The sequence below is a fragment of the Capsicum annuum genome, chromosome 4 (assembly GCF_002878395.1).
Source record: "Capsicum annuum cultivar UCD-10X-F1 chromosome 4, UCD10Xv1.1, whole genome shotgun sequence".
NCBI classification, from domain to species: domain Eukaryota; kingdom Viridiplantae; phylum Streptophyta; class Magnoliopsida; order Solanales; family Solanaceae; genus Capsicum; species Capsicum annuum.
Window position 1 is genome coordinate 222,913,541 of NC_061114.1, and position 18,994 is coordinate 222,932,534.

The window sequence follows — 18,994 nt, forward strand, 5'->3', positions numbered from 1 at the left end:
CATGAATTATTGTCAAATTTTGAACATTGTAGGAGTCCTCTTTGCACCTTATGATATTAATTTAATTTATACCACAACAAAAAATTACTCTACCTTTGCTTCCCTTCTCCTCTACTTTTGAATTCTACCTTTCTTGATTTCCTTTTGCCAGATTTATTAGTGTCTCACTTTTTTTTTTTTTTTTTTTTTTTGTTAATTTGCAAAACAAAAAAAAAAAACAACTTTTTTTTTTTTGTTAATCATCCTTTATTTGCAATGTCTACTCTTCTGTCACATCCTTTGTATCACCAATTCATTTTCTAATATCAGTTCTTAAAGTATTAAAGACCTCGTTAGACTCAATAATATAATCTCCTTTTTTGACATGAAACTTTATGCTTAAAGGCGATAGTATATCTTTAACAACTTTTAACTTCTTCAAAAGAAAATTCTCTATTAATCCTCAAATTGTTGTCAATATATGTTTAATTATTGTAAGAAGAATTCCTATAAAGGTTACATTGATTTCATCTAGCTAGCTCAACTCATTCCTTCTCCTTAAGCTCTTGTAGTTTCTCTTTCTTTTTTTGATGACGTCTACAACACTTTGATATCATCAACATTGTCCAAATTTCCTTTGTCTAATTTCCATGCAAATACTTGTAATATAAATGAATTTAGGATCTTTAATTTGGTGTATATATCGGGTACCCATAAAGTTTTTACCTTTGTGTGAATATATATATATATATAGTGTAGACACCTAATTTCGTCCCTCCCCGATATCGTTTTTATCCATTTTATTTTATCCTACCGTGTACCTTCACCCGTATGATTATATCCCATAAAAATACAAAAATAACAAACCCACTAACAAACCTAATCCCCAATTATTCTTTTGTAACAAAATTAACCACCCCTCCTATCAATTTGGACAACACATCACTACCCCATGCCCCCATACCCTACCCCACCTACCCTACCCCAATACCCACCCTCACCTCATAAATACACACATACACACAAAAACAAATTGGACCTCAGCATACCAAAAAAAAAAACAAAAAAAGGGCCGAACTCCCTCTCTCTCTTTCTTCTCTCTCTACACCTCTCCTCTCCTCTCCATCGGCATCCATAGCTGACGCCGGCCAACTCAACACCGGCTAGCTTCTCTTCCCCTCTCTCTCGACCGCCACGCCATCAGCTAGCTCTCTCTCGGTCTACGGTCTCTCTCTCTCTGACTCTATCCTCTCCGGCAAGACGTCGTTGTCGCTTCAATCACAACGACGACGACCAGCCCACCATCGCTGTAGCCAGCTCCTCTCCCAGCCCCCGCTCTGACCAAAACTACCACACCAACACCAGCAATCCCCAAAACACCAACCGGAATCTGCTTCAACATCTTTTTCCCTGCACATTCAACTACAGCATCCGCACACACCTCTACTGCAAACTCCTTAAACTCATTCTCCCCAAGCACAATTTCCCCCTCCTTCTCTCCGGACAGGTACGTGGACACGATTTTTTAGGCCTTATCGATTTGTAATCGGGTCGGAGAGAGATTCGAGAGAAGAGAAATTGAGGGAGATCAGAGAACAATAAGGAATTTGGTCTAAATAATTTAGAAAAACGGCGAGAAACATTAAGCAAAACAGTTTTCCGGCAACGTACCACCTGAAACATTCGTTGTTCCAGGTTTTTATAACTTTTTTATCCTCTGTTTTGTTACTGCAGGAGCTCCAACTAAGTATTAAAGATAACCCAGTACGGATTCCAGCGGATTCGGTCAAATTCAGTTTTGGAAATTGTTGATTTTGGTTTGTATTAACATCTTTTTGGCTGGGTTTGATTCCTGTTTGGGCTTGCGGGTCTCGACACTGAGCTGGTGTCGATCATTTTTGAGGTTTTTCGTCGGGTCAAAAACTGTCCAGTTTGTATTTCTTTATATCGAGTTGAGTTTGGTCGTGGTTGAGGTTCGGTTGGAGGTTTTTGGATACGAACTCTTTTAATTCGAATAACATTGAGTTCAAAAGCTTCAAATTAAGGTCCAATTCTACTCTTTCCTCTTTTTATTTCATTGACGATATCCGTGCATTGAATTGAATATCGTGTTGGTTGATCTTTATTGGTGATGAATTGTTACTTTGTTTGATTTGTTGTTGATTCCCTCGATTATATATGGTGTGATGATATGATATCATTTGAGATTTAAAATTGATAATTTGAGTATAGAATTGGGGGGTGGGAATTAAAAGATCGAATAAGATGAACGTTGATTAATTTTGATTCATTGTTGGATATTGTTGAAACTGATAGTATCATGGTTTCTATTGTTAAATTGGTAGGCAAACACTAAGTTTGGGTAGGCAAATTGTAAAAAAAAAAAAAAAAAATGAAAGATGGTAATTTGCTGAATGTTTGAATATATGTATGAATGGTACTTTCTACTTTATTGCACGAAAAGTTTAAATTGTACTCATTTGGCCGGGGAATGCCCCAAAGGACTTGTATTGATTTACCCGGGGAATGCCCCGAAGTACCTTGTACTTGAAAGATGTTCGTGGTGAAGGCTCGAGGCGTCGGGTGAAGCGTTAGAGCGTAGCATAGGATTAGTCTAGGATAGAATAGATTTATATTTCTGCATTATTTATTTTTGGACTGTATAATTGAACTGGACTTTACATTTTGGATTGTTTTGTTTTGTTTATTGTTTGATTATTTTGCATGCTTTTGTGTGGTTTATACATTTCGTAATGCCAAAAATAGTTGATATACTCTACCAAGCGACCGTGGTTGAACCACGGGATCGAGGGGTGCCTAACACCTTCCCCTCGGTCAACGGAATTCCTTAGCCGGAGTCTCTGTTCGCAAAACCAGTTTAAGAGTCAAATGTTTTCGAAAAGGATTTTCTAAAGGTGACTTGACACACCGGATTATGCCAAGTGGCGACTCTGAATAAAAAATAAATAATCCTTTTTCCGAAACAAATTTTCATTTCTTGTCACTTAAATAATAAAACCCTTTTGGACTTTAAAATAACCATATCTTTTTCTAGAGTACGTAAAAAAGGGGTGTGACATATAGTGGTATTAAAATTGGTTTTGGGCCTAACGCACACCCCAAAAGCTAGCTTATAAGGAGGAGGATTGCCCAAGCCTTATAAAGAGACCATCTATCTCATTAACCACCAATGTGAGACTTTCTTTTCAATCTTTTTTAACACCCCACCTCACACCCAGACCTCAACTGGGCGTGGAAAATCCCCCCAACATCTCAATTCGGGGGCCCAACATTGGGTGAGAATGGACCCTGCTTTGATACCATGTCAAATTATCAACAAATAAAATGAAATCTACTAGAAATTACAGAAACAATCACAACTTCTACTTCGCCATTGAAGCCAACAAGGAAGGAATGAGAGAAGAAAACTGATCTTTTCTACGTGGCTAATGCTGCAACTACAATAACCGACACAACAAACTAAGGGAGTAAAAATAACTAAACTACCCTTAGGAAAATTAACTGATATCTATATTTCCAATAAGTGGCATGCGTGTATCTACTCGCCTATTTTTGTTTAGTTATGTAGCTGTTCCATTGGTTAACATTACGCCTAATGAGGTTTTCATGAATATATTCTTAGTCAGCAATAGACCGAAATCCAATATCACTAAAAAATCCTTCATTCGTTGAAATCAAGTTTCAATATTATTTAAGTCATCTGTTAAGTATCCCACATAAAAAATGATGGGTAATTGATTTCCTTATATGGACTTGAATAATCTTCTCATCATAAGCTAACTTTTAACGTTAAATTAGGCCGAGTTAAGCCTAAGATCCATCTTTAGACCATCAAACAAAAATACTAAGGCAATGGAATTTTACTGATGAATAATTTAGGGGATGTTCGATTAGTTTATTTTTTTAAAGTCACTTATAATCTAAAAGATAAATGTAGGTACGTAGCAATCAACTTTTAGTTTTTGGCTTTTTCTTGATTACTTTTTAAGCCAAAATTAAAGTGCGCACTTAACATCTGAGAAGAAAATTTACACTTTTAGTTAAATTCCTGACTCCGTCACTGATGTCTTTGTCAGACACCTCTAAAATTAAAAAAAATACTTAATAGCTAGAAGCACCTAAAAACAAACCAATCCAAACACTCTCATAGCCACAGGTGAAATATCCAATACTGACTATATAAAAGGAATTAATCAAATTCAAGAAAGGAAGATTTAGAAAGCTACTTAATTTGAAATTCTAGGACAATACCATCCTTGATTTCAAACTTATAAAAGTGAAACTCAAGTGTTGTGAAGTTTGAACTTATACAACCAAACGTTCAAGCTCTAGTAATTTTTTCTGGAGTATTTCCATGTTTTAACTGACTCTAATTTTATCTTCATATCAAAATTTTGGTGAAACAGTAGCGGTCTGAAAAGTGGTACATGTCTTATTTAAAAAAAAAAATAAAAAAAAATCAAATGAAAATCACGCCCAATTTCAACAAAAGCAGGGATGCGACACAAGGACTTCCCACGGGGTCACTCCTCCTATTACTATTCTGGTCCAAGCACGTATAACTTTCTCCACTTTCTCCAAAATAATTTGATTGGTAGTTGCTATAAAGAATGAAAAATAACATAAACATACATCCTAATTTATCATATTTACACAAATCTTCACCCTTATAAAATAATCACAAAAATTTCAACTAATTATGTATCTTCGTTGAATGTATTCGGGAGCTAATTATGTATTTTAACCGATCCAAAATAGAAATGTATCGCGAGCTAATTATGTATCTTTACAAAGGAGAAAAATATTTCTTCGTTGGATGTATTATGTATCTGTATAGACCAAAAATCGAAAAAAATATATTGTGAGCTAATTATGTATCTTTACAAAGAAAAAGCTATATCTTCGTTGGATGTATCGGGAGTTAATTATGTATTTTGACAGACCCAAAATTAAAATTTTCAGTAATTATGTAAAATGTTTGTATTTTCTGTAATTAAGCCTCAAACTGTCGGATTTATGTTGTTTGCCCAAAAAGAATTGCTGTGTTAATGGGCCTTTTGGGTCGTACTGCTAGAGGGATCGCGAATTGAAGTGTTAATAGGCTGGGCTTTATTCGGCCCAATGGATAGCTTATTTTCCAGCCCAGATATTAATAGACCCTGCAATACCCGTTCTTCAAAATTTCAAACTCGCGCAAAAACTCGACTAGTACAGTGAATCCCCTTGCAAAACCTACCAAATGACGGAGCAGCCGGAACTGGTAATAGCTTCGTCGCCGACCGACGCCGGTATTGGCTGTTGGGACCTCCATACCGGCGCCGAGCACCTCCGTTATCGCTCCTGCTCCTCCCCTTCCCACGGCCTTACCTGTATCGGCGGCCGCTTTCTCGCCTCATCTCAATCTCAACCTCATAATACTAAATCTTCTTCATCAGGCTCTATACTTTATTGGTCCTGGAACAAGGTAATCAAATACAAAAAAATAATTATCACTCGTATTTCCTTAGTTTTGTTAAATTCATACTTTCCGAAGTTATGTTGTGCGTGCAAGGCGTCGCATCGTCTCAATAAAATTTGCATATTGCTTGATAATGTATTGTCATATATAGTACTGTATTGTTTTACTGAATTTACCGGCTCCAAGCACCTCCGTTATCGAACTTTACTGGTCCTGGAACAAGGAAAAGATCAACCAGTAATTGTCACTTGTATTACCTTAATTTTGTTAAATTCATACTTTCGGAAGTTATGCTGTGCGTGCAAGGGCGCATATTGCTTCATAATGTATTGTCTTATATTGTATTATATCGTACTGCATTGTCTTACTGATTTTACCGGCGCCAAGCACCTCCGTTATTGAACTTTACTGGTCCTGGAACAAGATAAACATCAAGAAGTAATTGTCACTTGTATTACCTTAGTTTTGTTAAATTCACTCTTTTATTATAGTTCGAAGTTAAGCTTTTTGACTAATTGCTTGCAAGGGCATCTGCTGCTTAACGCTCTGTTTGGATGGTTGTTACATATAGTATCATAATGTATTGATTTGTTATTATGTGTTGTATTGTATCGTACTGTATTGATTTAATGAGTATAACGTTTTGATAGATTGTATCATTTTCTGTCGTTACATAATGTCACACGTGAACAATTTGAAGAATTCACAATGTTTTGTGAATTCACACTTTTATTATAGTCCAAAGTTAAGCTGTTCGATTAATTGCTTGCCAAGACATCTCAATAAAATCTGCCACCTAACACTCTGTTTAGATGTTTGTTACATATTATATTTTATCCTACTGTATTTTAATGAAATTAATGTTTGGATAGATTGTATTGTTTTCTGTTGTTACATAATGTCACACACCAATAATTTGAAGAATAAAGCTAAAAGAAAATTAGGGTACTGGGTAAAGCTACTATACAAAGGTAAGATAAAGGATAAATAAGATTGTTAAATAATAAATAAAGAGTAAATGCAAAAAAAAGGTACCGACATGATCATACCAAATTGTTCGTTCCACAAAATGGGAGTTTTCTTTGTTACCTAACGATGGATTTAACGATACCATATAGCAAAATTTAAGTAACGATCAAAATAAACATTATATTTAGACTAACAAAACGATACAATGCAACTGGTAACAACCATCCAAATAAGCTGTAAAACTAACTTTAAGAAGAGCCATTATGTTGGCTCCTCAATATTTTTTGAAAGAAGTATTAAACTAGGTCATAGTCGGGCCTCATACTCACTTAACTAAAGGTCTTGGGTTCGAGTCTCAAAATGAAAAAAGATTTTGCTTGGGAGCGCTTTCCTCCTTAATTTGTCTTGTGTGTCTCAATACCTTCTAGCCAGTCCTGATTGCTTGTTAGAAAACTTAGTTTTGATAAAACTGTTAGTGTGTCATGTTTGCACACGTTATGTGTAGTGCTGCAGCTATTGATTTTCATTAATTACATTTGTGTAGCCTCAAGTGGAAGTTAAAAGCTTCCCAGCGGAACCAATAAATCCACTTGTTTCCAACGGTGAGGGAACTTTTATAGCCGGAGGAGGTGCATCCGGTGACATATACTTGTGGCAGGTTTATACCAAGTTTTTCTTTGTCATTTTTTTTTTTTTTAAGTAGCTCATTGTATTTGATGAATAAGTGTTCTATGCTTTATTTTATTTATAGGTTGCGACTGGTAAACTACTTAAGAAGTGGCAGGCCCATTATAGGGGGGTTACTTGCTTGTTATTCAATGATGATCAATCACTTCTGATTTCTGGCTCAGAGGATGGATCTGTTCGAGTTTGGTCGCTTATTATGTATTATTTACTTCATATGTTTTTCTTTTGTCTAGCTTTTGTTTGATGTTTTGAGGGCTAATATATGGAAATTTACTAAAATTAGGGTATTTGATGACTTGTTGAGGGGAAAAGCAAGACAACCTTATGAGTATAGTTTCTCTGAGCATTCTTTGAAGGTGACTGATGTTGTCATTGGATACGGCGGAGCTAATGCTATTGTTGTTTCTGCTTCAGAAGATAGAACTTGCAAGGTTTGCCTTGTACTTTCCCAATTTATTGATGGTTAAGTAATTGTTTGTACTTTTTGGTAATTTTGAAGAACCAGTTGCTAATGAACTTGACCACTATGTTTGATGTCTATCATAAAGAATTAAGTCAAGTGACTTTATGACAAACTTATTTTATTTCAATTTGATGCTACGGATGTTTCATTTTCTTACGAATTTAGTATGTTTTTATTCATTCTTTTAATGGTTTCAGAGTGTTGTTTGCTTTGTGTTGTAGTGACTGTCAATAAATAATTAGTGATGTCAGTGTATACCTTTGTCTGAGTCTCAATATTCTTAGTTGTCCATTTATCCTAGGTTTGGAGTCTTTCGAGGGGAAAATTGTTGAGAAACATTGTGTTTCCAACAATAATTGATGCAATTGCATTGGATCCTGGAGAAGATGTCTTCTATGCTGGTGGTAGAGATGGGAAAATATACATAGCAGCACTAAATGCTTTTGCTAACCCCAACAATAATTATGGATTGCACATTCTTGGGTTTCTGTCTGAGCAAAGGTTTGCAATATCTATGCTTTGTTATATAGATATTTGTGTGCTCTCGCTAAAGTGAACATCTGGTTTTGTCTGTATGACATTTTATGTTTCATGAGCACCACTATATGGTTCTTTGCTGTCCTGTAGAGTACATGAAATCACCCTATGACTCTGCTTAATATTTGTTGGCATCACTAATCGCTTCATGTTGAAGTGTCAAACATGAAAAGGTTGTTGCTTGGAATCTCCATATTCTTCTTGAATGCCGAATTTCAAGAGCTATTTAGTAGTAATCTAATAGTTTAGGCATGTAGCATATGGAGTTTGCATTCTGGTGAATGCTTGGTTGAATTTGTGACTAGGGAATTTCTCTCAATATGTTTATGGAGTTAATATGGTCTACTTGATGTTCTTATATGGGCTATGACAAAATATTCCAGAGCACATGCTAAGCGTGCTATTTTATAAACTGTGATAGTCCCAGTAATGTTGAACTTCTCTGGCAGCCATTGCCTTATTCCTGCAGATACATGCTAATTTTTGTCTTCCCATTTATCTGTTGTGCATTTTCCTTGAATAAATCTACAATGATGCATGAAACAGTAAGGCTATTACATGCTTAGCATTAAGTATGGACGGGGGCTTGCTAATTTCTGGATCAGAGGATGGCATGGTTCGAGTGTGGAACACCAAAAACCATAACATCGCCCGAATTTTTAGGCATGCAAAAGGTACAGTTGATATCCTAAGTACTTCTTCAAATGACTCATTGCTACAATTTTAATATATTCTGTTTCTTGAAATTCTTTAAAAAAATTGTTAGTCATGCATGAAGATCAAGTAAGGTTTGTATAAGTGATTCCTTAGAAAATATTGTGGGTCACCATCAGTCCATCCTAAAAATTGTGTTTCCCCTCTTGAAATCCTATTGTCTTGTTGCAACAGTTAATTAATGCAGAAAGAATTAGAATAAACCTATTTCGGTTAGGACACTTGGTAGTATCCACACATGATAAATATGATTATTCTTTAGCAATATGATTCATTTCAGTGGTTTCTTAATTATATCTAGTTTCAACCTCTTCTATTTTCTTCATTGTCCATGTCAATGAAACATCTTCTCATTGTATTAACTTCAACAGTAACTTTTAACAGGTCCAGTTAACAATATTGTTGTTGTTAGACAGCAATCTCTTCTGAGTTCCAGAGGATCCGTGAATTCCCAAGTGTCCTCCGTAAAGAGGCATGGGGTATCATTAGCTCCACCATTGGAAAAGTATGCTAACTCAACAGATGAAAATGACTACAAGGCAGTAATTGGCCCCCGTAACGACCCTGATAGAGCTGTTGAAGCTTCATATATCAGTATCCAGACACTAAACAATCAAATCTTAGAGCTTCAGGTCAGATTTTCTTGTTCAATTTGCATTTCCTTTTTCTTGTTGCCTGTTTTGTTGTTTCAACTCCCTCTTACTATTATTGTGTGTTCCACATTCTCAAGTTCTATGGTTATAAATAGGACATTTTCCCAATTAACAGTCCTTGTTTAGTTGTTCGACTTGGCATGACTATTTATGAGAAGTATTGAAACTGTGAATTATTCAAGTGTTATTAGGGGAAGGTGTTGTCCATCTCTTAACTTTCTGTTTTGTATGAGTAGAAGGAAATGGGTAAAACATGACTTTTTATATTATAGGTTTGTTAAACATTTTATTTGAATTTGACCCAATTTTGGGACGGTAAAAAAGGAACAAATGGATCTTTTCTGGGAAATAGGGAATAGGAAGTACTTTACTTCATTCATGTCTTTTTGACTGGGAATAGATACTTTCAAAATGAGGATTTAGTTTGTGTCAACTGACACCAAATTCTTATCTTTTTTCTTTATTTATCGTATAAGACCAGTTGATAAGATCTGGGATGCATACAATATAACTAAAAAATATTGACTAATGATAATAAAAGGATAGGAATTCCAACAGTAATTGCAGAGCACAAAGAATCTCAGGCAACAATTGTTACGTGAAACCAATCACCCCTAAAGAACGACAAGAAAAAAATATAAAAATCTGAAAAAGAAAGCACTACCATCAAGAATCAATCCTGAAAGTAATCCCAAAGTTCAATCCAAACAAAGAGGGTTCCAAGCCTCACAATGATGTTTATCAATCTCAAAATATGCAAAACTTCTCTAAAAATCGAGCTTTAACTTCATTTATACATAACAAGAAAATTCAATAAAAAGACATATCCCTAAAATCTTTCAACCCTTCGGAACTGAAATCAATGATCTGGATGCTCCAGCAGACAGACTTTTCCTCTGTTGCTTCCACACATCACGTAGGTATTTCTTAGCCATAACATATCTGCACTGATTGATCTGTAAGCAAATTTCGGGTAAGGCCATTCTTGACCACCATTTAATGAACTTACAAGATCTAATGATACAGATTCCACCTCCTTGCCAAACATGTTAAAATTTCCTTTTAAGCTATATCTATTATTTTAAAGAAGTATGTCGCTTTCTTGGGTGTTATTTTTGGATATAAATCGCATATGAGAATTCTTGGTGGTTTTCACTCGTGTAAATATTTCTGGATAGAATTTCCTCATTACTTCTGAAACCCGTCATAATACTTACCTTACCTGGTTAAAAAATCTAGCAAGTAAATTGTCCTGTTGCCTAAACAGTACAGGTTTTGCAAAACCCAGTAAACTTTGGCTCAAATCATGTATTTATGATAAAAATTAGTTGCACACAAATCTATTCAGAGAACTCAGTAATCAAAAAAGGTTATGATTTAAAACCCATAAACTAATATCCTGTCTTCTCCCATGTCAATGAGGATCCCAGATCATTTATCTAGTCCTTCCTCTGTCGCTCTTACTTCAAAGTCTTCTCTTGTAATCAGGTCATTGGTTTTGAGTATTTTTAACCCAAAACTTGGAAGTTCAACTGGCAATTACGAAGCCCCCCGAACATGGTATCTTGGCATGAATCAGCAAAATGGCTATCCAAACACCTTAAACCAACTCTTGATATCATGCAACTCCTTTGTGTGCAATTCTTGGACGCGTTAGATTTGGAACAAGTCAATGATCCACTAGACTTCTTGCATTCGTCCACAATTAGCTCCGTATCTTGTTTCATATCACCTGTTTTGTGGCTCTGCAGACATAATTTTGCGGAACTCTTCATGTGCTGCACTGCTTTCAATGACTACTTTTTATGGCACATTCGCAAAAGAATGTTTTGGAGGAAAATGTCTGTAGTCAACAATTTTTCTACAATTGATGTCATGATGTGTGTATCATCTAAAATTTTTATTTTCCACATTTTTTACTTTAGTCATTATACTTACAAAAGATTGATCTTGCCCTCAACTGCAATATTGCACTTGAAGGGCATTCCTACTGTTTAAGTGGTAAAGGGCAATCTGATTGAAGATAGACTGCAGGCAGATTTGCTGAGTGTACTGATTATATCACACATAATTATTGTCTTCAAGAAGCCTTTAGCTGTCTCTAGATGCTACTTTCAGTCACATTACAGCTAGAAGAGATGTGTGTTCTTCTTCGTTGGCTGGAGAATGTAAATGACTTGTTAAGGTTCAAAATATATATTTACAAGACATCTCAGAGGTGTATTTTGTCTATCGTGGCTATATGCATCACTTTGACTTTTTATGGGACTACAACTGTTTCTACGGTTAATCCCATTGCTGTAAATATGTCATACTATTGAGAATTGCAATTAATAGTGAGTTTTTCCTGCATATAGAGACAAGGGTCTTCTTCTGCTTCTGAAATGGAGATCGAAAGGCTAAAACTTGACCGCAGCAGATCCATTCAAATGATTCAACAGTGGGAAAAAAAGTTCCAAACTCTACATCAGTTTTGTGTAACTGAGCTATTGGATGGGGAACAAGCTGGAAATGCTTAAGGACAGAGTCCCATTAACTTTATTTTTCTAAAACATGGTGATCGAAAGAACGAAAGCGAAAGCTGCTTATGGGATCTGAAACTTCTGCCTACATTATGGAATGTGAGGGTGCTCACCAAGTTAGCCAGCTCTTAACCCCAGCCTATGACATACCGATTCCTACCTGCAGCAACTTAATTTTTTTTCACTATAAGGTTCAGCTGCAATCAGTTTTGACAATACAGTTGAAATTTGATTTTGTTTTACAAGGCATAAATAGATTTAAATTGTTGAGTTTAACAACCTCTATACCTCTAAGGTAAGGTCTAGTTTGTATTATTATACCTAGACTGCATTTTGTATTATTATACCGTGTATGTTGTTGTTGTTGGATTGAGTTGATTCCAATACGGCCGTGACATTTTTAATTAGTCTCAATTGTAGCATATTCTCGTGAAATCGCTTTCATCTGAGTTGAGAAACTCCCTGAAGATTACATATATTGACTGCAAACAGTGATGTTAGTAGCGGGGATTGTAAAACTACTACTTTTTTCTTTCTTTTGGGGTGGGGTGTGGGGTGGAGGGGTAATCCTAGGGAAGCCCGCAACGTGGGCAGTGGGTAAACACGGTACTGTGTGATCAATCGCAAACCATGGTTGATCGCAAATCACATGATAGACTAGGCAAGTTTAATGCGACAAGCTCGACTGAGAAGGGATCAAGTGGGGTAGATCTCTTGCCACCTTTTTGAAATGTACGTTGAATATCCTTTGTCCTCTTTTAAATGCTACAGAATTCAAGTGTGACTCAAAAATCTACTACTTCTCACGGCATATCCATTAAGAAAATAATTACGGATATAATTATTTTATCATACTATCTCTATTAATTGATTTTTAATATTTATGTTTTGAAAATGGTTTGAAGAATAATCAATTAATGTTTGGCGTAAAATAAGAAAAAATATTATCCTTTCTTAATATGTCAATATTGACAAATAAAAATATAAATTTAATCAGAAAATATAGTCACAAGTAAAAACGAGGAGAGGAGTAATATTCTTGGATCGTATAAAAAGATTATGTTCATATTTCAAAGATGACCTTTGCAACAAACAAAAGTGACAGCAAAAGTAAGCCAATAGCAGTAAATTTTGAAAATCCAATATCTTGGATGGATGGGAAAAGTTGGATAAGACAAAAACTGCAAGAACAAAAGAGTTGAAACTTGAAAGGATTGGCTTAGTGGTCCCTTGTAAACCTCGAGGACACGAGACTCTAGCAAGATAAAAAATCGTTTTCAATGAAAACTTTACATGATCACACTTTTGCTCAATTGTGTGATAAGATTAGTGGTAAGTTGTTTTTACTCTCTACTCTTTTCAGATTTCACTTATAGAATTTGATTGAGTGTATTGTTGTTGTAATGTTGTTGCTCAATTGCATGTTTCAATTATGTCAAAACAAGAGAGTGAAATCTAACCATGATTCAGAATTTGATGTTTATGAGTTTTATAACGATCTCAAATTAACAATACAGTGATATTCATATTGACATCTCAATTTTACAGACATCAAGTAAACGTCTTATTAGTACAGAATTACAGAGTAAGGACAAAAGTTACTGAGTTGAGGTGAAATTGTAATTATAGTGGAGTCCCCTGCCTCCTATGGTGTAAAAGGGAATTGGAAAAGCACGTGCATGGATCAAAAACTACGAGTTTGGTCCCAAAGTTTTCCCATACAGAGAAAACAATATAGCAAATGGAAAATATTGATGACATAGTCAATGCTGTACCTTCAGGTTTAAACAGAGAATGATTTGCCAATAAGAATCAAAAAGGAAAAATGTGAAAGAAGGAATTCAATTCCTGCACTCAATTTCCTTTTCTAGAGAAGTGGTACATTATGAAAATGAAAGCACAAAGCCAAACAATTGGCATATCATAGCTTTTTTGACTGTTTGATTGCACAATTTGGCAGTGAAACAATCCTCTTCCCAACTTTTAGTGATGAAAATCATGGGGAAAAGAGATTAAAAAAAAAAAAGAAAAACAAGTTGGACCACTATTGATTTCTGATTGCTTTTCATAGTTTTAGCATCCAGCACTGTCGGTGGCGGAGCTAAAATTTTTACGAACGAGTTCCAAAATATGAAGAAGCAACTGTGCAAACAAGTCGAGGGGTCATGAATATCTACTATATATACATAAAAATAATTTAAACTGTGTATAAACAATACAATTTTCTGCCAAAAGAAATTTGGATGAACTCGTGATACTACTTAACTTCGCAGGTCTCGAATTTGAACTCTAAGTATAGAGTCGTGTGTTAAGAAGCTTCATTACTTCCAATGTTGAACTTCGTCAAGCCTTAATATAAGTACCGGACAGTGATAAAAATCAATGATAATATTAGCATTTTTATTTTTTATTTTAAAATTTTCTTTAGAACAGTGTCTGCAAGTCCCAATGAGAAAGCTGGAAGAATTTTTTTAAAATATTTTAAGAACAAGAATTTAAAAAAAGGAATCTAGGAACAAAAGATAAGATGATGCTAACGGTGATAATGAAAAGTAAAAATTTCATCCCCACCCAACAACAAATTCTGCCTATTTTTGGCCTCTTTTTATCCAATCGAACCCCTTATGCAGAGAACATGTCTCTTTTTCCTATTAAATTATAATATCTTATTCTATCCATTTTTAATGCTTGAAAAGAAAATAAATGATTAAAAAAAAAAGTGGTACTTACCCCCCCCCCCCACCCCCCAAGCCAGCGGTGGCACTTATGATCATCAATTTAAACACTGCTAAGCTCTTAAGGGTCTTCATTTGTAAATGTATTAAAGAAAAACATGTATGTTGTTTAGTTTTGATGATTAAGTTTTTGTTTGGTATAATTTTTTTAATTTATTTTTTTATTTGGTACTATCCTATGTTATAATTAATAAAATGATAAGTAATACTTATAAATCATGATATTAACAATACATGAGTTTTTTGCCTGAATAATCGTTCTTCCAACTAATTAACTAAAATTAGCCGACGGGTGTATAATATATGTATGATGGTATAATGAATATATAATTTATGTATATCAACTTGAAAAAATAATCACTAATAAATCTGCTCGGTTATTCAGGTAAAGATCCCTTTTTAGTAAATGCATAAGCATGGTTAAAGAGCCCCCAAAAAGTTTTGTAAACAAATAAATGAGCATAACTTATGTCAATCTAGCTACTCTTTGAATTATTAATCTCACTATTTTTTGACAATTAAAATATCATATTATTATCAAAAGTGTTTATATTCAGTAAAATCAAACTATATTGGCATAACAACCAATCAGTTAGTCATTCTATCAACCATTACATCTAAGCAAAACAGGAAAAATCAGAAAATTAAGGATAGTAATTGAGATCTGCTAGTTTGCTATTGAGCTTAGTTTCAGAGACCCTCTGTGAAAAATCTCTTGCACTATTCTTCTCGTTATCATGTGTGGCTCGGTGGATTTGGCTTGAAAAATTCTATGGTTCCTTTCTATCCAGATGTGATAAACTACGGCTGCAAAGAAATAATCTCAATATTACAAATATATTTTATTCAACACTATTTTGCTATACTCTATCAAACTATGCCTAGATTTCCTTGAATTGTTTTGCAATACTCCAAACAAACAAAAAAAAACATGCTTATTTTCTCTTTTATCTTTCTTTGTTGCTTCCCTTTCATATTTTACGTCTACCATCTCTCTGCAAAAGTACAACTGTCATCTTATGAGCCAAATAGACATTAAAATTATATGTATAATATGTATATCTTTCAGCTTCTTCCAGGTTCTTCTAGTCTTGCTAGTTTAAATTAGGAGCAATAAAGAACTGATTTATAAAGTTATAAATATTCATGATATAAACTAACAATGCAATGCTTTCTACATGATAGTACTTCTTTATTAACTATTTTTTACTATAGGTATTCTTATTACCACAGAAGTTTACAAAATAAGTGATCACCTTCATCCTTAATCAGATGTCTCAGTTTCAAAATGTGAGAATGAAAGGTTTATGGTAACTGATAAGGAGCATTTCCTCTATGCAACGAGAATCTGGATTGGTCGGACTAATAGATTCTAAAATAACAAACTATTAAATCAACATAAGACATTATAATTTTTGATTCAACAACAAACTAGCTAGTAGTTTGATATTTAGCCTCATGAACACCCTCTTGTAATTACTTCTAGAATGCTATGTTTAAAGAAATAAATTTTGCACAAATTAAAGAACATAATGTATATATATAAAAAAATACTATAATAACTATCAACCTGAAGATTCTGTACCCAAATTTTAAACAATACAAAAGTTTTGAAGGGGGTGAATCTAGGGTTTATTAGATTAGTCGTCATTTCATAAATTTTTGCATTGAATATATAATATCCATGCTGTGTATATATAACGTGCATAAGAAGTTCCTATTTAACTTTCTAAAATTTACTTTTCGTTGGTTGAGTGATAACTAAATTCACTGTCCTTTACTCGGGTTCACGCTCCTAACAAAATTTATTCTATTTTCGGAGATTCAAATTTAAGATCTCGCTAATAGTAGGTGAAGTAATCCCAACCATCCAACCGTCATTTCCGATAGGCCGTCTACTCCTCAGACGATTGTAAAAATAACATTTACTTCGTATCTGCCCGTTAAAGTCCCCATCAACGTCACTATCGTAATCTATAGCTGCAGTCTCTCTTCTTTTTTTTTGAAAAAAAAATAAAATAATTTTTATATATGAAGTGAATTAGCTAGAAAAGAGGAAGGAATGATGAGAATCGAACTTACATTTTTTTGTAAAAAGAGTTCTTCATTAGCCCATCTCAACAATGACATGATTTATTTTCATGGAAGTGAACCCCATACACGATAAATGTAATGAATCAATTTATGAGGTACTGTATGTTTGATCAGACACGAAATTTAAGAATAAAAAATGTTTGAAATTCTTAATCTAAAATAAATCTTAAATATTCACGTAGCTATATTGAATTATGTGGCACTTATTATAAAGTGAAAAGAACATATAAGTTGGGTGGTAGAAAAGTGAATTTAATTAACCTTAGGGGAATTTATGGGCTTTATTACAGTTTACAAGTAGATGGCAGGGGAAATAAATTTGATAAATTTATTAAAGGGAAGGGAAGAAGCTTACTACAGTTCACCACAGGTAAGTTCGTTAGCATAAAAACAGCACATGAAACAGTGTATAGTCATCACTGCACTAGCTGATCCACCTCGAAGTGCGTTCCCAACCGCCCCCCCCCCCCCCCCCCCCTAACAATTGGGCTCAAAAACCTTCAACCTGTAACTTGCAGTCCAGCCATAATAATAATGCAACCACCTCCCTCGACCCTCGTAGAGACAAATTCAGAATTTTATTTTCCAAAGAGAAAACATATTAAGCAGATTCAGCTAGTCATCACCCCAAGATATGCAAAATACTAGATGGACGAGTTCACAACTTTAAATTTTGATGAACTTCAAATTTTAAATTTTTATCAACATTATAAAGCATTCGTTTAAAAAACGGATATATAAGACAGTTGAGCATAGCTAGCTAGTCAGCCCCAAACGACGTACCTTATTGTACAGAGTAGGTAGAAAAATACTTTGACATTGCATGTCTCTTGTTTCTAATATGCTTTTCAGTAACATTTTACTTAGATTAATTAATCTCACATATACTATATAATCTGAAAAATTTATGCTTCTGTTACTGAAAAAGGAGATGATGTTATTGCATTTTCAGAATTCTCGTTACAATTTTAATTTAGTTCTTTAATTTGTTCACACATTCATTTATATACATGTGAAAAAATTGAATTTAGTATTTTTAACAGTATATTGAAAATATCGATCTTTGATGAGTTGACTTATTTATGTTTTTGGTGGGAGGGGGTGTTTTGGGTGGGGGGGGCGGGGGGGGGGGGGGGTTGAGACCTCTGACTTGTGTCATGTGTGTGTGGGGTTTTAGCTAAGGTCTTATTTATAACAAAGTGAAATTTATTTAAGCTAAAGTTGGAGTGATACATTTATTTACTTTTATTTAAATTAATATTATACACTACTAGAATATGGTTTCATGCACCTGCATCAAAAGCATTTATGGGATCCCTGCTATAGTTGGTAGATCTAAATCCTCCAAATGGTGGGCCAACATATATAGCCCACTCATCTTTACCTTCTCAGAGAATAATCTTACTGCCTCTTAATTACTCTATCTATTTCACTAATTTATATCTATATGTTTTGTAAATTAGTCAATATATATATATATATATATATCTTTCACGAATGTGGTGAAGTGGATGGAATATTTTTTCGCCCTACTCAAAGATTTCTAGTTCGGGGCATATGAACAAAACTTCAAGATCAACCGTTCAAAGCTTCAAGTTAATAAGTATTGATTATTTACTTTGAAAGTTTGCCCATTGGACAAATGTAGGGATAAAAGTTCAAGATCATCAATTCAACGTCATTAAGTGTAACTTTTTGAATTATTTATACATATTGTGTGAACTTTCAAACATAAAAATACAATCTGGGTAAAAATTATTGAGTTGTGTCGTCGAATCTGTAAACAGACTTGAAGCTTTGACCCTATATACGAACGAAGAAATGCTTGAAAGAAAATATTGGAACCTTATAGCAGGGGCTAGCGCGCAATGGTAAACAATGAAAAATGCGTAATGATTATAAACAAAATTATAACTTGTTCCAACAGATCTTAGCTGTAAGTCTGCAGAGAAGATTGTGTGTTTTTTTTTATGTTTTTGTTTTCTTTTTTCTTAAATTAAAGTGTATTATACAGGAAGGGGAAAGAGTTTACCAACTTTGATGACATAATAAAAGTTGGTAACAGTACTATATTCTTACTGAATTATTTATCTGCTAGCTAGAGCAGCATATATATCAAATCAAAAATATCAAATATATACTACTCACTATATAATAATAAA

At 34.2% G+C, this 18,994-nt stretch overlaps 1 protein-coding gene across 2 annotated transcripts; it reads left to right on the forward strand.

The window, feature by feature from the left end:
• The first annotated feature begins 5,144 nt into the window (after window positions 1–5,144).
• LOC107867159 (protein ROOT INITIATION DEFECTIVE 3) lies at window positions 5,145–12,410 on the forward strand. 2 transcript variants are annotated; one of them, XM_016713290.2, is made up of 8 exons: window positions 5,145–5,464; window positions 6,972–7,085; window positions 7,179–7,312; window positions 7,398–7,545; window positions 7,879–8,078; window positions 8,661–8,788; window positions 9,213–9,460; window positions 11,839–12,410. In XM_016713290.2, the coding sequence occupies exons 1-8, from the start codon at window positions 5,240–5,242 to the stop codon at window positions 11,998–12,000; spliced, it is 1,359 nt and encodes a 452-aa protein (XP_016568776.2). In that variant the 5' UTR covers window positions 5,145–5,239; the 3' UTR covers window positions 12,001–12,410. The 2 variants fall into 2 exon arrangements, with proteins under 2 accessions (XP_016568776.2, XP_047267111.1); XM_047411155.1 differs by having other exon boundaries at window positions 5,183–5,464; window positions 10,970–11,911.
• The last annotated feature ends 6,584 nt before the right edge of the window (window positions 12,411–18,994 follow it).